The sequence below is a fragment of the Haliotis cracherodii genome, unplaced genomic scaffold (genome assembly GCF_022045235.1).
Source record: "Haliotis cracherodii isolate W230 unplaced genomic scaffold, xgHalCrac1.p SCAF_8, whole genome shotgun sequence".
Lineage (NCBI taxonomy): Eukaryota > Metazoa > Mollusca > Gastropoda > Lepetellida > Haliotidae > Haliotis > Haliotis cracherodii.
Window position 1 is genome coordinate 9,682,295 of NW_027266341.1, and position 19,450 is coordinate 9,701,744.

Below are 19,450 nucleotides of genomic sequence, written 5' to 3' on the forward strand. Positions count from 1 at the left end.
GAAATTGATTTATGGTACTTGACGTAACAAAAGGATCGCCTTGTCAGCCAGATGTGTAAAACCCAGATCTATTTGCTGAAACCAAAGCGTCTTCTCCTACTGGTTCCTCGTCAGATTTAAGCCTTTGACATGATGGCAATGAGACACCCTCGAGGCTTAACGAGATTTGTTTTCGTTCTGTTTATGTTCCAGACTCTAATTTAATGTCGTTGCCATGGGAACATGGAATAAAGTTCAAATATGAGATATTTGACTGATCGTATGTCTAACGCGTGTGATGGATTTACAACGTGAGCAGACTAATAAAAGCAGGTTACGGTTCTTATAATGAATCCGATAGTACGACGTAATCGTAGGAGAAGATTTGTCGTTATCATTAAAACGAAGAAATCACTGTCTAGTTGTCAGCTGTACTCGACAGATACAAGACGAGTTACCCGCATCCATTGCTTGGAACTTGATGCATACAGATGTATATATTGCACTTTCTCAGCAATTAGTGTTTTACAAACATATCTTGTCAGCCGTCAATAAATTGTGTATTGGATTCATTGCCACTGAAATATAAATATTTGAAATTAACTTCGCATATTTTTGTCCAATCAAAGAATTGTAGATATGAATGAGTACATCATACTACGACCCTTCTGCCATGATTGTTCTCAAACTGCGCAATATTATATATTCTGCTGTAAATTATCTTAAGTGATATTAATATTTTAAGTGATTATTTCATACAAGGGGCTGTGGTGTAGTGGTTAAAGCGTTCGCTCGTCACATCCCGCCGCCCGTAAAAGCCGGTAACAATCAAATATTCCGACAGTAAAATACTAATAGCAGCGGTATATGTTATGCATAGTATATCAGGTGAAGTTAAGCAACGTCGGTCTCGCAGAGGAGATTGAAGGGTGACCACGTTCAGCAGCTTGACTCCTGAGAGTTTCTAGGGCTTCGGTCCTGCCCCACACTGAAGCACATGTAACACATGTGGTGTCTCCTTTGGCAAGTGACCTTGTTCGAAATGTGCCTCTGTTCACCCAGCAGTGAGTGGGTACCCGGTAGGATGAGATGGTAATGTGGCTGTTAACCTTCTAGCGCCTCACAGGCAGCTTGGGTTGTATACTCCCCAGTCAGGTGAGAATGAAAATCGGGTGCTCATTGATCCATTGCCTGGGGTAATAATGTAAGCGCCATAAACACGCAAGCTGATATGGAGTTTGTCGCCACACAAATGGAATATTATCATCATCATCATCATCATCATCATCATCATATTATTATTATTATCTATGTTGGCTGTAAGGATGGTGCATATTGATAGATTCTAGGGTCTATGGCAAAACAAGGGTAAGGGAACATGGTAATGTGTATATTGAATAATAATCGCAAATTCCTACAGAGAAAGGTAATTATGTACCCAATGGGCTTGGGTTTTTTTCTCGGTAATAATTATTTCTTGTTAAGTGTAACGCTGCTTTCAGCAATCATGTGATTGACTTCATGAGTATAGATCCTTGCAATACGATGACACGCATCAACCAAGTCACTGACCCTGACCACTCGATCCATTTAATCGCCTCTGACGACAAACACAGGTTGCTTGGACCTCACATCTTACCTGGAACACCACTATTCAAAAGGTTGAAGAGTGGTTGGTTGGTTTGTTTGTTGTTTAACGCCGCACTCAGCAATATTCCAGCTATATGACGGCGGTCTGTAAATAATCGAGTCTGGACCAGACAATCCAGTGATTAATATCATAAGTATCGATCCAAGCAATTGGGATCGATGACATGCATCAACCAAGTCAGCGAGCCTGACCATCCGATCCCATTAGTCGCCTTTCACGACAAGCATAGTCGCTTTTTACGGAAAGCATGGGTTGCTGAAGACCTATTCTACCCCGGAATCTTCACGGGTCGGCAAGCATGGGTTTCTGAAGACCTATTCTACCCCGGAATCTTCACGGGTCAGTTGAAGAGTGAAGGGGTGCATGTAGCCACTTTTATGACATTATTGTACACGATGTCATGATGGGAGTACAGTTACGAATAACCCCTCTGTATCAATGTGGGGAATTTAACCCAGATCGTGTCGAACAAAGCCTGCAGCTACAAGGCCATATTACCTCAATTAATTTGATACGGGGGATATCGCTTTGGTGAGATAAAACTATATCTCCTAGGAGATCGCCATAATGAAATTGCATGACAATTCTTTGCAGATAGTTGTTACATCATCGGTTACCGGGGCGGTCGGGTAGCCTAGTGGTTAAAGCGTTCGCTCGTCACGCCGAAGACCCGGGTTCGATTCCCGACATGGGTACAATGTGTGAAGCCCATTTCTGGTGTCCCCCGCCGTGATATTGCTGGAATATTGCTAAAAGCTGCGTAAAACCATACTCACTCACTCACTCATCGGTTACCATGACGTCACAATCATATTACATTACCAATCTGACTGCCACTAAAGCTGGTTAGCTGTACTTTCTTATATACAAACACTGGTGATTACTGTTAACGAACAAAAAAGTTAGAGGAATGATTTTGGATAATATATAGACTCTCACCCTCGTGTCTTTTTACATCAAATATCGTAATGAAAGTTAAAACCGTCTCGGCAGGTCTCGGAGTCTTAAACTTTTATACACTTGTGTTGCAAAACTTGATACCAAAAAACACTCGGGCGAGATTCTTTATGACTGGTAATTTTAACTTCTATCTCCTTTGTTCTTCAGTATGTAAGTGAAAACAAACTCAATCACGGTGTAACTCTTTTTTAAGTCAGACATACACTGTATATAAAAAGTGGGTTACGAGCACGTACTAGAAGTAACATGTTTAGTATTGGGAGACGACGAGTTAACTATGTTACCAACAGTCGTGGACACTGGCCAGAGGGATGGGCAAGATAATGGACCAACCACTCTCTATTGATTAGCGCCAGTGTATGGCAGGTGTTTCCTTTGAGATCAGACCGAGGGTGTAAGCTTGTTCAAGCACACTATTCACGTCTAGCGCTCTTCAAATCTCTGAGATTATTAACAGTGTTTCTTTGATCGACACTCTCTTATAATTGTCTATGTTCACTGGACAAACTCCCCTGATGGGGAAGGTAGGATTGTAGGCTTCGTGATATTTCGTGTGCAATCCACCGCCATGTATGTATGTTCTTTGCTTCCATGTAATGCTTCCATGTAATCGACGTATGTAACTACTGTCACAAACTACAGTGAAACTTTCTTAACTCGAACATCACTAACTCGAGACGTCGAAGATTGGTTCCGTATTAAGACAACTTGTTCAAGCTTGCTAACAGTGACTAATATTTCCTCAGAAAAAACAACCCAAACTCGTTAGCTCGGGTTAGAAAACATAACAATATGGTCCCGACTAAATCATTATCGGTATGTTTTATATCGACACTCTGCTTGCGTCGAACTACGGTTAATTCGATATATTTTCGATGTTAGTCTCAGTTCTTCTCACCACTCAGGTTATGCTGCACACGATGATATATTATTGTGTGCTCGTGGGTTCCAACGAAGTAGTAAACACCTGCATCACTTCGGGCTTTCCTCCCACATTATGCTGACACGCTGTGATATAACTGGAATAATGTTCAAAGCGTCGTTCAACCAAATTGTTACGAGAGATTTCTTATGATTATATAAAGGAATTTGTCGCTTTGATTTACAAGGTTATTGGAATCAATGGTAGAGGCACCATGTGGTAGCCTAGTGGTTCAAGCGCCCGTTCCGATGTCCATGGGTATATGTATAGATCATTTTTCTGGTATCTGCCACAATGATATTGTGGGAATATTCTAAAAGCGGCGTAAAACAATAAACACTCACTCACTCTAGGCGTTTTGAAGTAAAGGACAATTAGTTTCTCAGAATAGTATTTGGTCCGGTGTTTTGGCCCGATAAATCATTAAATTAAATGAAAAACATGTAACTGACCCATTGCAACTGTCATTCACCACAACTGTCGTTCGTAGCTAAATATATATGTACTGCTTCTTCTTAATGTCAAATTTAAGTAATTGTACTAAACGCCAGGAGTAGGTTAACAACATGTCACAAATGAGAAATTGAGAACAAAAACAAGAAAATATATCACCCAGTATCATTGAATGGCATAGCGACGTTAAAGTGCATTACAAACTCACAATAAATGCCAATTTGTATGAAGAATCTTAATTATGCATCTACATATTGTACTGATATATATATACGACTGACAAATCCTGAACTTGCTCGGAAACTTTAACAGTTCGTTATGAAAGACATACTAATCTATCTTCAAAAATATATCATAGTTTAAAAATGTTCTTTCAATATGCTTGTGAAGGAACTCCTAATTTTACATGTAAGTATATGTAGGTAAGCTGTGTATGTACCACACACTCGTTTTTTCTCTTCCGGAGACAGATAGATAGGATTGTTTTTAGCGTCATGTCATGAATTTATGTGACATTATACGTTCTTATCAATCTAACTGCATGACATTTTGTCTGCATTTGTGCATTCTGAGACAGCGTTTCCATAACAACATACAAATGAAATGTCAAGTGATATATTGAGAGAATATTCTGGAACAGAGGACACTTACTCGCGGAAAACGAATTTAGCTCCCTATAGTAGAGTTAGCAAACTGTTACCTAATCAGATGCAGCTTTAATGATGCATGCCTATGTCATATAAGGGCAACTGTAAATCAGAAATGTGATTGAGAACAGCAATTTCCAACATAAGAGGCCACGAAATACTTCTGCAACGTTCTACTGACAACTACAAACTGCCTATTATTTTCATCCTTGTCACGCTATAGCACATTTTCTTACACACATGACATAAATTTAAAGGGAAAACAACGTTTTACATATTTTGAGTAATATTTTGTTTCATGGAAATAAAATCAATTGTTAATTTAAAATTAACCTTTATGTTTATTTGATAAACATTCAAATATTGTCTCTGAAAAACATTCAACAGCATTGTTGTTTTATCAAATATTCCCCAATCTAAAATTGATCCTTATTTGGAGGTCGTGAAAGGTTTTCCTGGGGAGTACTTTGTTCAATACCGAGGTCTGCATTTCATTGGAGTACAAATGACTTTCTGTCGCATGGGAATATTTAGAATGAAAATCGTTAGAGAGCTCTAAGCTAGAGGTGTCTGTTGAGGACATGAATAAGCCCGGGTCTGTATTTAAGTCTCGAGAGCTTATAGAAATCACCACTCTCTTTCTCTAGGCTCACTCATGGTTCAAAGATTACACTCTTTGGGCAAATTTTCCTTCGATTTCGTTCAATAGACCGATAATAACCTGCAAATATTTTGAATGGGCTAAACCTTCTTCCCCTGGGGATGGAACTAAATGGAAAATTAGCGAGATTATTCCAGGGATAAGAATCAAATCGCACGAGGGGTATAGCGGGCACTTGATGGCTTGTTTGACTAGCTAGCAGGAACATTCTCCACAAAAGCTAGCTCCAATTTGTTTGATCAGCGACATCTCTGCAAGTATAGTTGAACACTTCCGCTGCCTAATCCAATTCCTGGACCCTCTTTGTAATTGGCCCTTCTTGAATGGGAAGAGATAGCACTGCCTGAAGGTGCATTGCTGCGAAAATTCAATTTTCTTTTTCTAGACCCTCTATCGATTAGAAAGTGCCACCAATAGTAGCTGTAATGACAGCGGAGATCTCATTAGTTTCAGAAGTCGACTATCCCAACGGTTAAGCCGGACCTTGCTGGATGGACGAGTAGAGTTTGGGATAGAACGAGCGCCCCAAGTCGCTTTACAAGAGTCTTGATACCGATATAAACGGAATAGATTGCTTGGCGCAAGATCAGAAAAGAAATTGCATTTTTATACGAGCCGCTATCAGTCTCTGTACAGCTCATTATCAAGTTACCAAACAGAACCTGTAGCCTCAGTGACGTCATAACTTATAAGGGACTATTTCAAGGATGTTATGGCTGTGTTTGACCGCCCCCCGGATCAATGGAAGTGCTCCCATCTCGTCCAGGTTCATCTTTAATGGCCAGATGAGACTTAGAGAACACGTTGGTATAAAACTGGAGTTTTAGAGGCAACTCCGCCAAGTATATTGCTACTGAAATTGTCATTTTGTTCACGACAATTCCCAACGGTTCCAATAAATACCATTCAGTGTTAGCGTCAACCCGAGACAATATCCTAAAAGATAAATCGAGGCCTGTATAATCTATATCATGCCGCTTCCCATAAGAGACAGCTGCTATGGAAACCAACCGTCACATGTTGAAAAATAGATTAAATAGCGAAAACAATATTGATAGAAAGCGATACATGTTTGTTCTACAGTGTTTGTATCGTCCATAAATATATATGATTGGATTTAATGGTTTGCGTATACACCCTTGGGGCATACTATACTACAGAGTAAGAATTGAAATCTGGTTTAGATGCCGGTTTAATTAAATATATTCTAGAAAAGTACGGAATATGTCATTCATTCAAACTTATTTCTTTACATGATCCATTTTTCTGAGACACTAATATATTTTTTACTTACGAAAACACACATGCACACGCACACGCACACGCACACGCACACACGCAGACACATGCATACACTCACACAGACACACGCATTCACACACACAATGTTATACATAATGCTATTCATGAAACAGGCTTTTGACATGACATAACTTAGAAACTACAATCTACGACAAAAACCATTACATTTTCCATAATCATAAGAACGATTAGCCTGACAATGACATTTAGAGACACTCTTCTTCTATGTGTATCGTCATTTCTTCTTTCTCCATCAAAATAAGCTGGTATCATCTACGCTGTTTAATATAACTTATCACAACAACTATTTGCGTGTAGCCTTAAAAACAACTTTAGGCGTAGCCTTGTTAAATTACAGACTGGTGTATTTCCTTTTATCTTGACAATGCTGTACAAGAACGCCACACCAAGATGTTCCGGCGATAACACGCAACTGATCTGGAGAGTGACTGTGAAGCAAATACTTCTCTTATCTCTCAGAAAACATCTGGTACATCCAATCCAATCCAAACGGTCTGGGTTAACGTCATATCTTTGTAACGTTTGTTAGAACTATGCTTTTATATCTGAATGAGTCCCTTTTTATGGACAAATTGTCTACCTATAAGCTCCATGACTCACCGGGAATACCTCCACAATTGCCGGTGTGTCCAAAAGCAATAGTTCTCACTCGCTCTTAACTGGGAGTGTTACCTAATTCGGCTGTCCTTGATGCATAACCTACAGTCGCACCAGGGCATGATGAACTCCCAGTGCCGATGACACTGAACATAATGTAGGTCCAACCATAAGTCTCTTATTTATTACTGAGAATAGTTACATGTGACTTGTGCTATTATGGAGATAAACAGATTTTAGCAGCCTAATGTGCCTGTGCGCTCCTGGTGAAATCCCCTTTAGGAAATCTTGTTAGATGACTCATTGTCTGAACTCAAGGAAATATTTTAATATGACTTGCCTGGTTTCTCTCTATTTATCTGTACAATCATCTCAGAATACGTTGATATCAAACAAAATGTATTAAAATAATTTGCATGCCATTCCTGCATGCCGTGATATAATTTAACTACTGTAAGTACTGTCGAAACAAAGGCGACAAAACCATTCCACAATCTTCAGAAATCTCTGCTAAAAGCAAAGCCAACTGTACATTGGTGGCATCCGTAACAAACACAATTAAAGACAAATCAATTCTTCGCCTGAAAAAACACGTCCAAAACATATGGTAACAGTCAAAATAAGGAATTACATCGGACATATTTTTGTCTCTAATGCGAAGTTAACCTTTTGTCTGTGATGCACAGTCATAATATCAGCAGCAGATTCTTCAAATATATGCCAAACACTTTAACCTGCCTGTGCGTTCCTATTAATGCAGAGTGTGTATATGTAACGGTAAAGTCACTTCAGTCTCGACGTACTTGCGACGGCTTGCGTACAAGATGATGCGGAGAGGGATGATGATGCAGGTGGTGAGAAACTTCCGAAGTGGCTCAAGAACTCATTAATGAGCGGAAATGTGTCGGCTTCTGTCCTCCCTTACCTCAAGGAAGAGCACGCCATGAAACCCCAGATGGTGCACAACTGTCATGCTGTTCAAAACACATCCACTTTGGAAGGAAGTAACGTGACCGGTTCATACCCATAAGTATGTTTGTCAGGTCGAATACGCTTGACTTTACCAGGGACGTGAAAAGGAAAAGATTGTTTGTGCAACTTGGGAACTCTTTTAGTAACTATTTGTTTCTTAAATTGCTTGTTAGGAAACGGAGATGGTGTGAAGGCGATGTTGTTTTCGTGATGCAGGGCATAAATAAAGCGGCAAAACGAGTTCTTAAATCACACAGCTCTACTACAAGCCGAGATTATTGTACGATTCCGACTAACTCATAAAAATGTGTTTATGAATCGCTATCAAATAGTGATGAGACCCGGTGTCCGCGAAAAGGTGAGCGTGTCTTGTCCCACCGGTAGCTCCCGTCTCCCGGATTGAAATCAGATCAACCAAGCGCCCTGCCAGTTCTCCTGAGACATATGATCATGTTATAACGTGTTAAAATATAAATTAAATTATCACGAATTCATTTTGCATAAGATTAGACGAATATGAAGCGAGGAGCGAAACGGGTTAGCATGAAATTTCGCTACTGACACAAGTGCAAGGTCATGGTCTCAATACGGGTCGGCGTATACGCTGATTCCTTCATCCGATAAATGAATGCTACGATGCAGAGAGCATATTTAAGTTGGTTGGTTGGTTGTTTGACGCCGCAATATTCAAGCTATATGACGGCGGTTTGTAAATAATCGAATCTGGATCAGACAATCCAGTGATTAATATCATGAGTAACAATCCATGCAATTGGGATCGATGACATGCATCAACCAAGTCAGCGAGCGTTAGTCGCCTCATACGACAAGCATAGTCGCCTTTTACGGCAAGCATGGGTTGCTGAAGACCTGTTCTACCCGGATCTTCACAGGTCGCATATTTGTGTACAACGAAAGTAAAAAGATAACAAAAAGGTGGAAACTTAAGAAGGGTAGCCAACACTTGATTAGCGTTGATTAGTGATTAGCAATGGACAAACAGAAGCCAGGCGTTAGATTAGTAGTGGTTGGTAATAAGCAATGGACAAATGGGAGTGAGTGAGTGAGTGAGTTGGGTTGGGCTTAAGGCCCCTTTTAACAGTATTCCAGTTATATCACGGCGTGTCAGCTTAATGTTGGAGGAAAGCCCGAAGTGATGCAGGTCTAAGACGTTTACCACTTCGGTGAAACCCACGAGCACGGGAATGGTGCTGACAAACCTAGAAACATAATCGGGGCGAACAGGGATTCGAACCCACAATCGTAGGTTTCTGGCGTGCTCAAGGGACGCGACTCTGCACAGTGAATCGCGGCGCCTTAGACGACTGGGCCACCCGTGGCGCCTGGACAAATGGGAGGCAGGGGGTTAATTAGCAATGATTTGATAATTATCTACGCTTTCACACATGGCACAAAACAACTTTACATAAGACAATGATTTTATAGGGTTTGCATTTCAATCATTAAAAAAATCACTAGAAAAATCTAGCTGTGTCATTGATAAGTCGTCGTCTTGTAGGGGCGGTCGGGTAGCCTAGTGGTTAAAGCGTTCGCTCGTCACGCCGAAGACCCGGGTTCGATGCCCGACATGGGTACAATGTGTAAAGCCCATTTCTGGTGTCCCCCGCCGTGATATTGCTGGAATATCGCTAAAAGCGGCGTAAAACCCACTCACTCACCCACTCGTCGTCTTGTACGGAACTATACAAACCGACTGGCCGGCCAATACAGATAGCATGACGTCATACCGTGACATAATTTGTTTTTCAGGTCACATAATTAATCACATCCTCGTTTTGAGTTACCAGGCTGCAATTCCAATGGCGGGCAGAAGATAGATCACACCTAAATATGCCACCGAAAATTTGTTTTTGCAACTTGTAGACTCTTTTACATGTGTCCCAAGCGTGGTGTGTGGGTTTTGTCCTTGCGTGTTTCCTGTGACAGGTGCCACCGATGGAGCCGATACGTAATAATCAATTTACTGAAGTAAAGTGCCAAATTTACCCATATCGTGACAGAGACCCCAAGTCAGCTTTGTAAGGTGACACTAGTTCGTGCGTGTCTAGACTTCGTCTCATTTACTTGGTAGGACTCACTGTCGCAATGTCACGAGAATACAATATGACCTCCCGATGTAACCGACGTGTAATCATACCAGACAACAAAAGAGTATTATATTTCATGTATATGAATGGAACATTGCAACTGAAATAAGCCGAAAAGAATCAGAAAATAACTCGTATGGATAAACATGTACCGTTAATCATTTGTAGAATCAAACGTACCATGATTAATAACGTCATTTACCTTCGCCTTTGCACACGTAATAACGGTCGTGACATGATAATGAAATTTGTTATATGTTATACTTAAATGTCGGGCGGTCGGGTAGCCTGGTGGTTAAAGCGTTCGCTCGTCACGCCGAAGACCCGGGTTCGATTCCCGACATGGGTACAATGTGTGAAGCCTATTTCTGGTGTCCCCCGCCGTGACATTGCTGGAATATTGCTAAAAGCGGCGTAAAACCATACTCACTCACTCACTATACTTAAATGTATGTCCATTATTTACCTTAACAACATTTGTACTTCGCATATAATCAGCTGATCAGGCCATGCTCGTGGACTTTGTCAATGTAGTAAATCTGCGGGGATTCCGGTTTAGAATTAGGTCCCAAGTGACTAAAATGAGGATCTGGTGGTAATTTTTCCCGGATTGCTTAGATCGGTGCTCGTGCGTCTAGCCACTGTTATGACTGGTCCAGATTATTTACAGGCGACTGTAAAGCTTGAATGTTTCTTTACTGCGCCGGTGAACAACATTTGCTCATTCACTCAAAGTTGTAACTGTAGTTTGTAACACCTGTAGCTACCCCTAAATTGACAAGCATTGGTGTACATAAACTACAGGTACGTGAAGACCCGGGGTAGAAAAGGTCTTCAGCAACCCATGCTTGCCGTAAGAGGCGAATTTGCATGTCGTAAGAGGCGATTAACGGGATCGGGCGGTCAGGATTGCTGACTTGGTTGCATGTCATCGTGTCCCAATTGCGTGGATCGTTGCTCATGGTGTGAATCACTGGATTGTCTGGTCCAGACTCGATTATTTACAGACTGCCGTCATGTAGCTGGGATATTGCTGAGTGCGGCGTTAAACAACAAACAAACATAAACTACAATTCTACAATTCAAACTCATTTTGTATTGTACTAACCACGTTTTCTTTCTTCCAGTTTGCTCCCATCTATCGATGGGCGTGTTTGCCATCTTTGGAGTATCGAATGCATCATCACTGGCCACCATTCAGTCGTACACCAACACCTTCAAGGTCCCCTTTCTCACATTCAGCATGGCTCAAAACACATCATCCAACAATTCCTTCCAGATTTATATGCGCCCACTGTTTGTCAATGCCATCATCGATGTTATAGCTCACTATGAATGGAAGAGGATCTACTATATATACGACACTGACGAAGGTAGGGGAAGACATTGATATCAATTTGACAAAATCTCATGTTAAGTCGCATGAGTGAGTGAGTGAGTTTGGTTTAACGCCGCTTTTAACAGTATTCCAGTTATATCACGGCGTATCAGCTTAATGTGGGAGGAAAGCCCGAAGTGATGCAGTCTCAGACGTTAACCACTTCGGTGAAACCCACGAGGACGGGTATGGTGCTGACAAACCTAGAAACATAATCGGGGCGAACAGGGATTCGAACCCACAATTATAGGTTTCTGGCGTGCCCAAGGGACGCAACTCTGTAGAGCGAATCGCGGCACCTTAGACCACTGGGCCACCCGTGCCCCCTGAAGTCGCATGATCGGTACTAGGATATGGGCTGACCATTTAATTTCTGAATGGGCCTGGGATGTCTATTCAGGGACATGGAACAGATCATGTTTTCAGTCAGCTCTTTATGGCGGACCTCGATGGGTAGAGGCTAAACAAGTGTTTGAACCACAACACATTTTTTCTAGAACATTTAACAAATCCTTTGAACGATTTTCCTTTGTATAAAACTGGAAGACAAATTATTTGTTCAGCATTATAGGAAATTATTATTGTCGTCAACAAAAAGCCAGCGTACTTTATGGTCAGCCATTAGGAAAGGCATACTGTTTAAGTTATTCTGTGTATGAAACAGTTGATCATACCAATAGCATGCGTGTTTGTAAACTACAGTAAACTACGGTTATAACGAACTCAAAGGGACTAATATTTTTAGTTCGTTATAACCGTAGTTCGTTGAAAGCATATATACAGCATAACTACAGCAAATAGTCAGGACTATAAAGTTAGTTCGTTATATCCGTCAGTTCGTTATAAGCGTGTTCGTTATAACCGTAGTTTACTGTATACAGATATAATCGGTATCCCATCTAGATACTGAAATGAAAGTTTCTGTAGATGCAAGAAACTAATGTCCCTCAATGTGTCACCATTGCTAGAGGTTATCAATCAAAATGGAAATTATGTTTCGATAAAAGAAGATAAAATTTCGTATTGAACAGAAGGGATTTATCTTATGAAACCTGCTTGTCAAGAATCACGTGGCATGTGCCTCTCAGTCCGCTTTCAACGAGATTGGAAAGACAGAACAGTGGAGCATGACAGAATTTATTATCTCTCCTGTACATGTCTCATTTTCTTCAGGCTCATTTAAATCTAGATCCTATGCACCGTGCATGATTAGTCTTCCATTGCCTTCCTATTGCCTGAACGATTTCGTTTCAAGTAGAGACATAATATGTCTCATAATTCTAAGATGGATGCTGAAATCAACGGTTGCCATCCTCATTCAAAAATACACGCCACTAAACATGATGTCATGTTTGTGCCCATAATTCCCTACAGTCTAAGAAATACATATTTGTGTTTCCTGTCTAACATCCAGTCGAGGTGACTTGTCACATCTCAGCGAGTCCCGTCACCTCACAGTAATGTGAAGTGTAAAAGAAGTTACGAGCAATAACGAAGACAGGGCTTGTCGCATCTGCACTCTCACATGCTTCCTTTATCATGACATTGTGCATTCAGTCTCTTTTACTTCAAATTAAATGTTTGTTGTTTCAGTGTGATTATTGCGTTTTCATTGGTTTGCAGGTTTAATTCGTCTACAACAACTCTTCCAGTCTGTAAATATGCACGAGTATGTGTTAGATATCAATGCAAAGCGAGTTTCGTCAGTAGAAAACTGTTATATGGTTCTCAAGGACCTTCATTTAATGGCGAACGAGCTAAACCAACACCTGGTTCTCGACATGGAAATTGGAAAAACTCAAGATGTTATTTTAAAAGTGGTATGTATACCTTTGCTCTTTTTACATAGTTTGTTTAAATGTCTTTAAGAATTATGAATTATTAGGTAGCCTATTTTCAAGATATAGTAACAATGATTTTGCGCCGTTAGTAGTAATATTCCAGCAATGTCAGAACATTGTGCCCATGTGTTTGACGATATGGAGACACAAGGAGTAATACGCCACTGCATTAACACGGAGAGGGCAAAGTGATTGGTCATGGGAGCAACTGTAACAGTGTATAATTTACAGTTAGGTAGCTTAGTGGCCAAAGCGTTTGCTCGTAATGCCGTAGACCTGGTTCGAGCAACTGTAACAGTGTATAATTTACAGTTAGGTAGCTTAGTGGCCAAAGCGTTTGCTCGTAATGCCGTAGACCTGGTTCGATTCCCCACAGGTGAATCGTGTTATGGGGCTATACCCTTCTCCCCTACTGTTCATGACCAACTACCTTGCCACCCGTGTTGGTTCCGGGCACCTGCACGGTGACTTGGTTGATAGCGTGTTCTGACGCGGTGGTTTGATGCTCATAATGTCACTCACCGGATTGTGTGATCTAGACTTGATCATGTACATCGTCATATGGCTGGAATATTGCTGAGTTTGGCGTTAAACAACACAAACACACACACACAAACACAGACACATTTGACAAATCAAATATAAGCTACAATATACGTGTGATAAATGTGATCAAATCATAGCTAAATTGTATCTCATCGAGCGTTCCGTCAGTATTATCGCTAATAAGCAGCTGAATTAGTGGTTATAACTGCGTAATACACTACTTGATATTGTGTTAGTGCAATGTATTTGATGACATTGAAGCATCACTATTCAATATTGAGTTGAAAACAGAGTGTAGACTATGATTACAAATACGATGAAGCACCTGATCAATACCATGCAGTCGTGGAGGATGTTGGAGAGGGATGTCACAGTGCTGGTCCAATGGGGACTCCAGAGTAGAGAAGAGAAGACTTGTGCTAGGAGAGGGCAAAGTGATTGGTCATGGGAGCAACTGTAACAGTGTATAATTTGTTACATGTTACTCATTGCCAATGCTCCACAGAATATGTATGGTGTTAAACTATTGTGGACAAATTGAAATTAACTGAATATGTTCCCAGTTTTCTTATTGTTCTTGTATTTCATTTCAGAAGACGGATCCGGACATCAATAATGTGAAATTCCATTTTTTGATAGCAGAATTGGTAAGTATAAAGTTGCATGCACAACCTTATACAACAGATCATCCCGACTCGACGGTCACGAATTAGTCATGCACTCGTGTTCGTCGTTCAAATGCATTCACCTGGAAATGTATTGAGTAAGCAAGCAAGTTGAAGGTGGTTAAATAACTATTGCAATAGAATACTTGCAAAATATGTCAGTACAAATCATCAACTTCGTGTTCTGTATTTCAACATGAGTATGACGCTTTTCAGACAAAAACAAATTGTTTCGTCAGAAAATATCTCCAGGATTCATTGACAGAATGAAATTATGTCATCACCTCAATACTAGTCCCGACACAGCAGCGTACTAACGTATGATGTCATCCTCAAGTAACATTGACACTGAACTTGTGACGTGCCTACATGCATACACATGTTCACACAGCTGGGAAAAACGGGTCGATATTAAGTGTGAATCCGCTGATCTTGATAAAGCCTTTTCCGAACGCTTGTCACAATGATCAATGTTCTTAATAAATCAAATGCTAAGGGACTGATACAATAAAAGATTAGTTATCATTATTTACTAATACCCCAGGGATAACTTCACTGTTCATGAAAGGCCTTCAAGACCCGCGAATTCGGTTATGCACGAGTCTTTGACATCATGAATTACGATTTCACGTGATATCGGGTGCACCATCGACACGGATCTGGTATAATTTTTACTGATCTAGAATTACGAGAACTTTTAAGGCGATCTGACGTGAATCTAAAGTCAAGACCAGAGAATGGAAGTCTTAGATTTGGTTTAAAACAAAATTATTTCCATGTGCTGATTGCATTCTGATTGCGTATGTTGCAGGTGCTACTTTGGATAAGCATTGTTACAAAACCAGTGTTCAACCTTAAAGTTTATTACAATTAGAACTGCGGACAGTTATTCCAACAAATGGAAACGTATTCACCTGAAATAATTGATTACTTAAACCACAGAGTGGCAGTTACTACAGATTTGCTGCTAACAAAATACATTTATTCTTCATTCAAAGAATTTCAGAATTGATTTTGAGTCGATTTCATTACAGAGATTCCAAAATAATCTTCTCAGACTGTTCCTCAGATTTACACTGTGCCCTTTCGCAATACCAATTAGGACACTTATTTTGAAACATGATTGGAGCTATCACACAAGCACAACCAATATAGCCACATGCAAAAACATAGAACCGTGTGATCAATGTGCCCTTCTGAACGGGATACGAATGCATTTGTAATAGGTATGGTCTGTAAAAATAGCGCGTTCAATTGAAACGAAAATACACACTCTTAAACCAACACGCAAAAAACGATTTGGGGACTAAGTATATACTTTTTCGTTTGCAACCAAAACGTCAAGTATTCACCAATTAAAAGAAAAAGCAAATATACTTTACTCAACAAATCAGCTTTATATACAGGTCACGTTGAACTTTTACATACGTACATATCAAGTACGGGAGCCCTATACATAGACTTCTTTAGCCGAGTTCAGTCGACTGCATTATGTGTGTATGATTATATTTGCTGTGAAGTATTTATCGCTTGAATACTCAAACTTGATCATGACTGTTTGTGTTGTATATTAACTTTTCTATACAAAGTAGACGTTTTATGTTTGCTGGCACGAAGGCTGTTTTGCATGTTGCCTAAAGATGCGTTTGTCGTGAATGGTTTGTGATATACAACATAATACGTGACACGTATACATACATTACCTATAGTTTTCTTACACATCATCTAACTTGTTTCACGCTCAAGTATGTTCATGTATAGTCACACGTTTCTATTCCATCCTATATGTCCATATGCATTATTTTCTGTATGTAATCACGTTCCCTATACTTGGTAACGCAGTGCGCTGAATGTAAGTTGAATTGTTCTTAATATGCAGTTGACGTGAACACATACTGGCATGCATATCTTTATGTGGTGTTCATGTTAATGAACACTTGTTGACATGAACACACAATGCCATTTAGAAAGTGATCAAATGTATCAGATGTTATATTTGGGATAACACTTTCTTAGTAAATTTCAGATTCTCGTACTTTCTTTTTGTTTGTTTTTACGAGAATCTGTACTTTACTACGAAAGTGTTATCCCAAAAATAACATCAGTTACTTGTTGACATACCTTTGTGTGAAATATGCTGCTCTGCTCGTTCGTGCCAAGCGGGTAACAGGTAGCCCAGGTCTACATTGCAAACACAGTATGTTTAAGTAACATATGAACTCTTGCAGGGTATGCTTGAAATGAATCTGACACACTTCAACATTGGCGGCATGAACATTACCGGATTTGAAATCATCGACCCAAACAACTCCACTGTGAAAACCTTCCTTGACCAGTGGGCCAATATGGACAGCAAGCAGTGGCCAGGAGCTGGTCAGAAAAGTATTAAGGTAAGCATCTTGGCACGATCCTGCTGTAAACAGTGTCACTTATGAGACCCCAATACCCTGCCAGCTGCAGGTATAGAATCACCCCGATGTCGATAAAAGATTATATACACCTGGAACATATTAAAGCAATGTTTACTTTACATTTCCACATACCATAGTCATATTATAAATCCTACCCTGTATTTATGTTCGGATATTCTAGGAACACATTTGTTTTCGAACACCATGTGATACACTCATATTGAAATCTAGAAACACAAATCGATTATGTAATGACATGCTTTGCAACTGTTCTGTAGCAATAGCTACGTAAGTATATATATGTACAAGTGATTCCTCTGCGTCTTTGCATCATAATACGATACGACCCAGAAACACAGTATGTTTGTACCAACTTTACTGAAGATGTCATTTCTTATCATAGATGTTTATCAAAATGAGAGTATGTAAAATGTAATTATATGTTGAATGTTTCTAATTAAGCATGATAGTTTGAGATATATGGAAATATAAAATGGGTTGTGCTTTGCAATTTTCCTCCTGTATATTTGTTCCATCTCAAGAAGATAGCATGCAAGTCATTACATAAAACCGAGCAGGAAGTTAAGGCAACAAAATGATAACTGTTTTCGTTTGAAATATCAACATGAGAAAACAGTTCCACAAACATAATCTTTCGGTACCGATCACACATATCTCACCTGCTTTAAAGTCGCATTGTTTTATACATTCAAGATTTTTGTGACATTTCTTTCAATAATGTCACTTTGAAATGTTGAACAAAAAGACATGTAAACAAATATCGAATAACATTTTCGATATATGCTTTACGAAAGATATCACAAAGCTATGGGTGTTGCTAGCTGAGGTGTTGTTCAAAGCCAGCAGAGGACAATGATACTGTTTCATCGCCCGTATCATACTAAAACCCATATACCATAGCCACATCTCTGGCTCATAATTAGATGGACCTCGATCTTTGCATTTCCATTGCTGACATTCTCATGATGTCACGCACAACCAAATGTTTTCCCGTAGACTTCTATAGTTATATATTTTTAAAGTAACACAACATTCCACAGCTATTTCCTGAACATGTGTGCACAGTCTGGCCTTAAGGCAGCAATAAAAACAACAAATGAGCAGCTTAGCCAGCTCCTTTTCCGAGTACAGGTAGTTAAACATACCACCTCCAGCTCCGCACCAAATGTCTTTTGCAAATAGCCGTGGTAACATTCAGCATAAGTGATCCTGTTAAAAAAGACGGCACTTAATACAGAAAAAAACATGGTCAGTTTTAATTACTGGATGGATGTACATTTAAAAAACATAACAATCTTACACAAAATCATCAAATCCCAGCTGCCAAGCTGATTCAGTCTGCACTGAAGGCTAAACGACTTATGCTGATTCGGTGTAGAAGCCAATGTGGGCTTGGGCGGAGGTGCGTCCAGGGCGCCGCAATATTCGCCTTAGTCGTGTTGAACACATGTTCGTGGATTCGATCCCAGAATCGCCCTTATTACTTTTCTAGGTGTAAGATCTAAACCACTTTGTCATCAAACTTACGCGGTGTGATATGACTGAAATGCTGTCCAAACCATTGTTGAACCAAACGCACTCACTCACTCACTAATTCATAAGGTCTTACCATTTCCCAAATGAGCATAATCCCGCATGGTAAGAACCATTCGTTAAGGACGCGCATGGACAAGGAGGATATCCATGGTTTAACGTTACGCTAAAAGTACTTACTGTCACTAGTTCTGTTAATGTACATGTATATCTCTGCCTTAACGTTGGCTTTCTTTTGATCTCCTATTAACTGTTGTTAACAGCCACATTTTCACTCCCACTTCCATTCATATTTTATTCCATTCCTTTGGAAACAGTCTTTCATGAATATGACTCCACTTGTTTCGTTGCGGATCGTTATTCAAAATCTCAACACACTGACCCTCAAAGACAAAAAATGACAATCCACTAACACATATAGATTTTCAGACTACAAAGGCATTAAAAACTTTAGAATAATACTACGAGCGGTGTGCAGACAGATGAATCGTTAACTCAAACCACGAGTGTTAACTTCACTTCCCAAGAGATATGCAAGAAGATAGAAAAATCCTTTTAATCAACTAAAATACACCCTTCAGAGTTCCAAGGCGGACACTAGTATGAGAATAACTAGCTTGGGAGACAACCACCTCTTCTGTTGGTACCATGATAGATATTCGCGGAATGAGGAAAGACAGTACCTTTCGTTGTGTCTGTTATGTAGGTCTTCTTGGAGCTCTTGTATTGAGTGTAGTTGAGATCGATGTAGACTCATCCAACTGTCCTCATTTCCCTTGGGA

At 39.9% G+C, this 19,450-nt stretch overlaps 1 protein-coding gene across 4 annotated transcripts in view; it reads left to right on the forward strand.

The window, feature by feature from the left end:
- The window catches only part of LOC139449381 (glutamate receptor-like), a 65,105-nt gene that overhangs the window by 25,508 nt on the left and 20,147 nt on the right, over positions 1–19,450 (forward strand). For all 4 annotated transcript variants that reach the window (XM_071230741.1, XM_071230742.1, XM_071230744.1 and 1 more), the window contains exons 3-6: positions 11,401–11,646; positions 13,275–13,471; positions 14,632–14,685; positions 16,932–17,093. In XM_071230741.1, the coding sequence (XP_071086842.1) occupies positions 11,401–11,646; positions 13,275–13,471; positions 14,632–14,685; positions 16,932–17,093 (659 nt within the window). The remainder of the gene's footprint in view (positions 1–11,400; positions 11,647–13,274; positions 13,472–14,631; positions 14,686–16,931; positions 17,094–19,450) is intronic.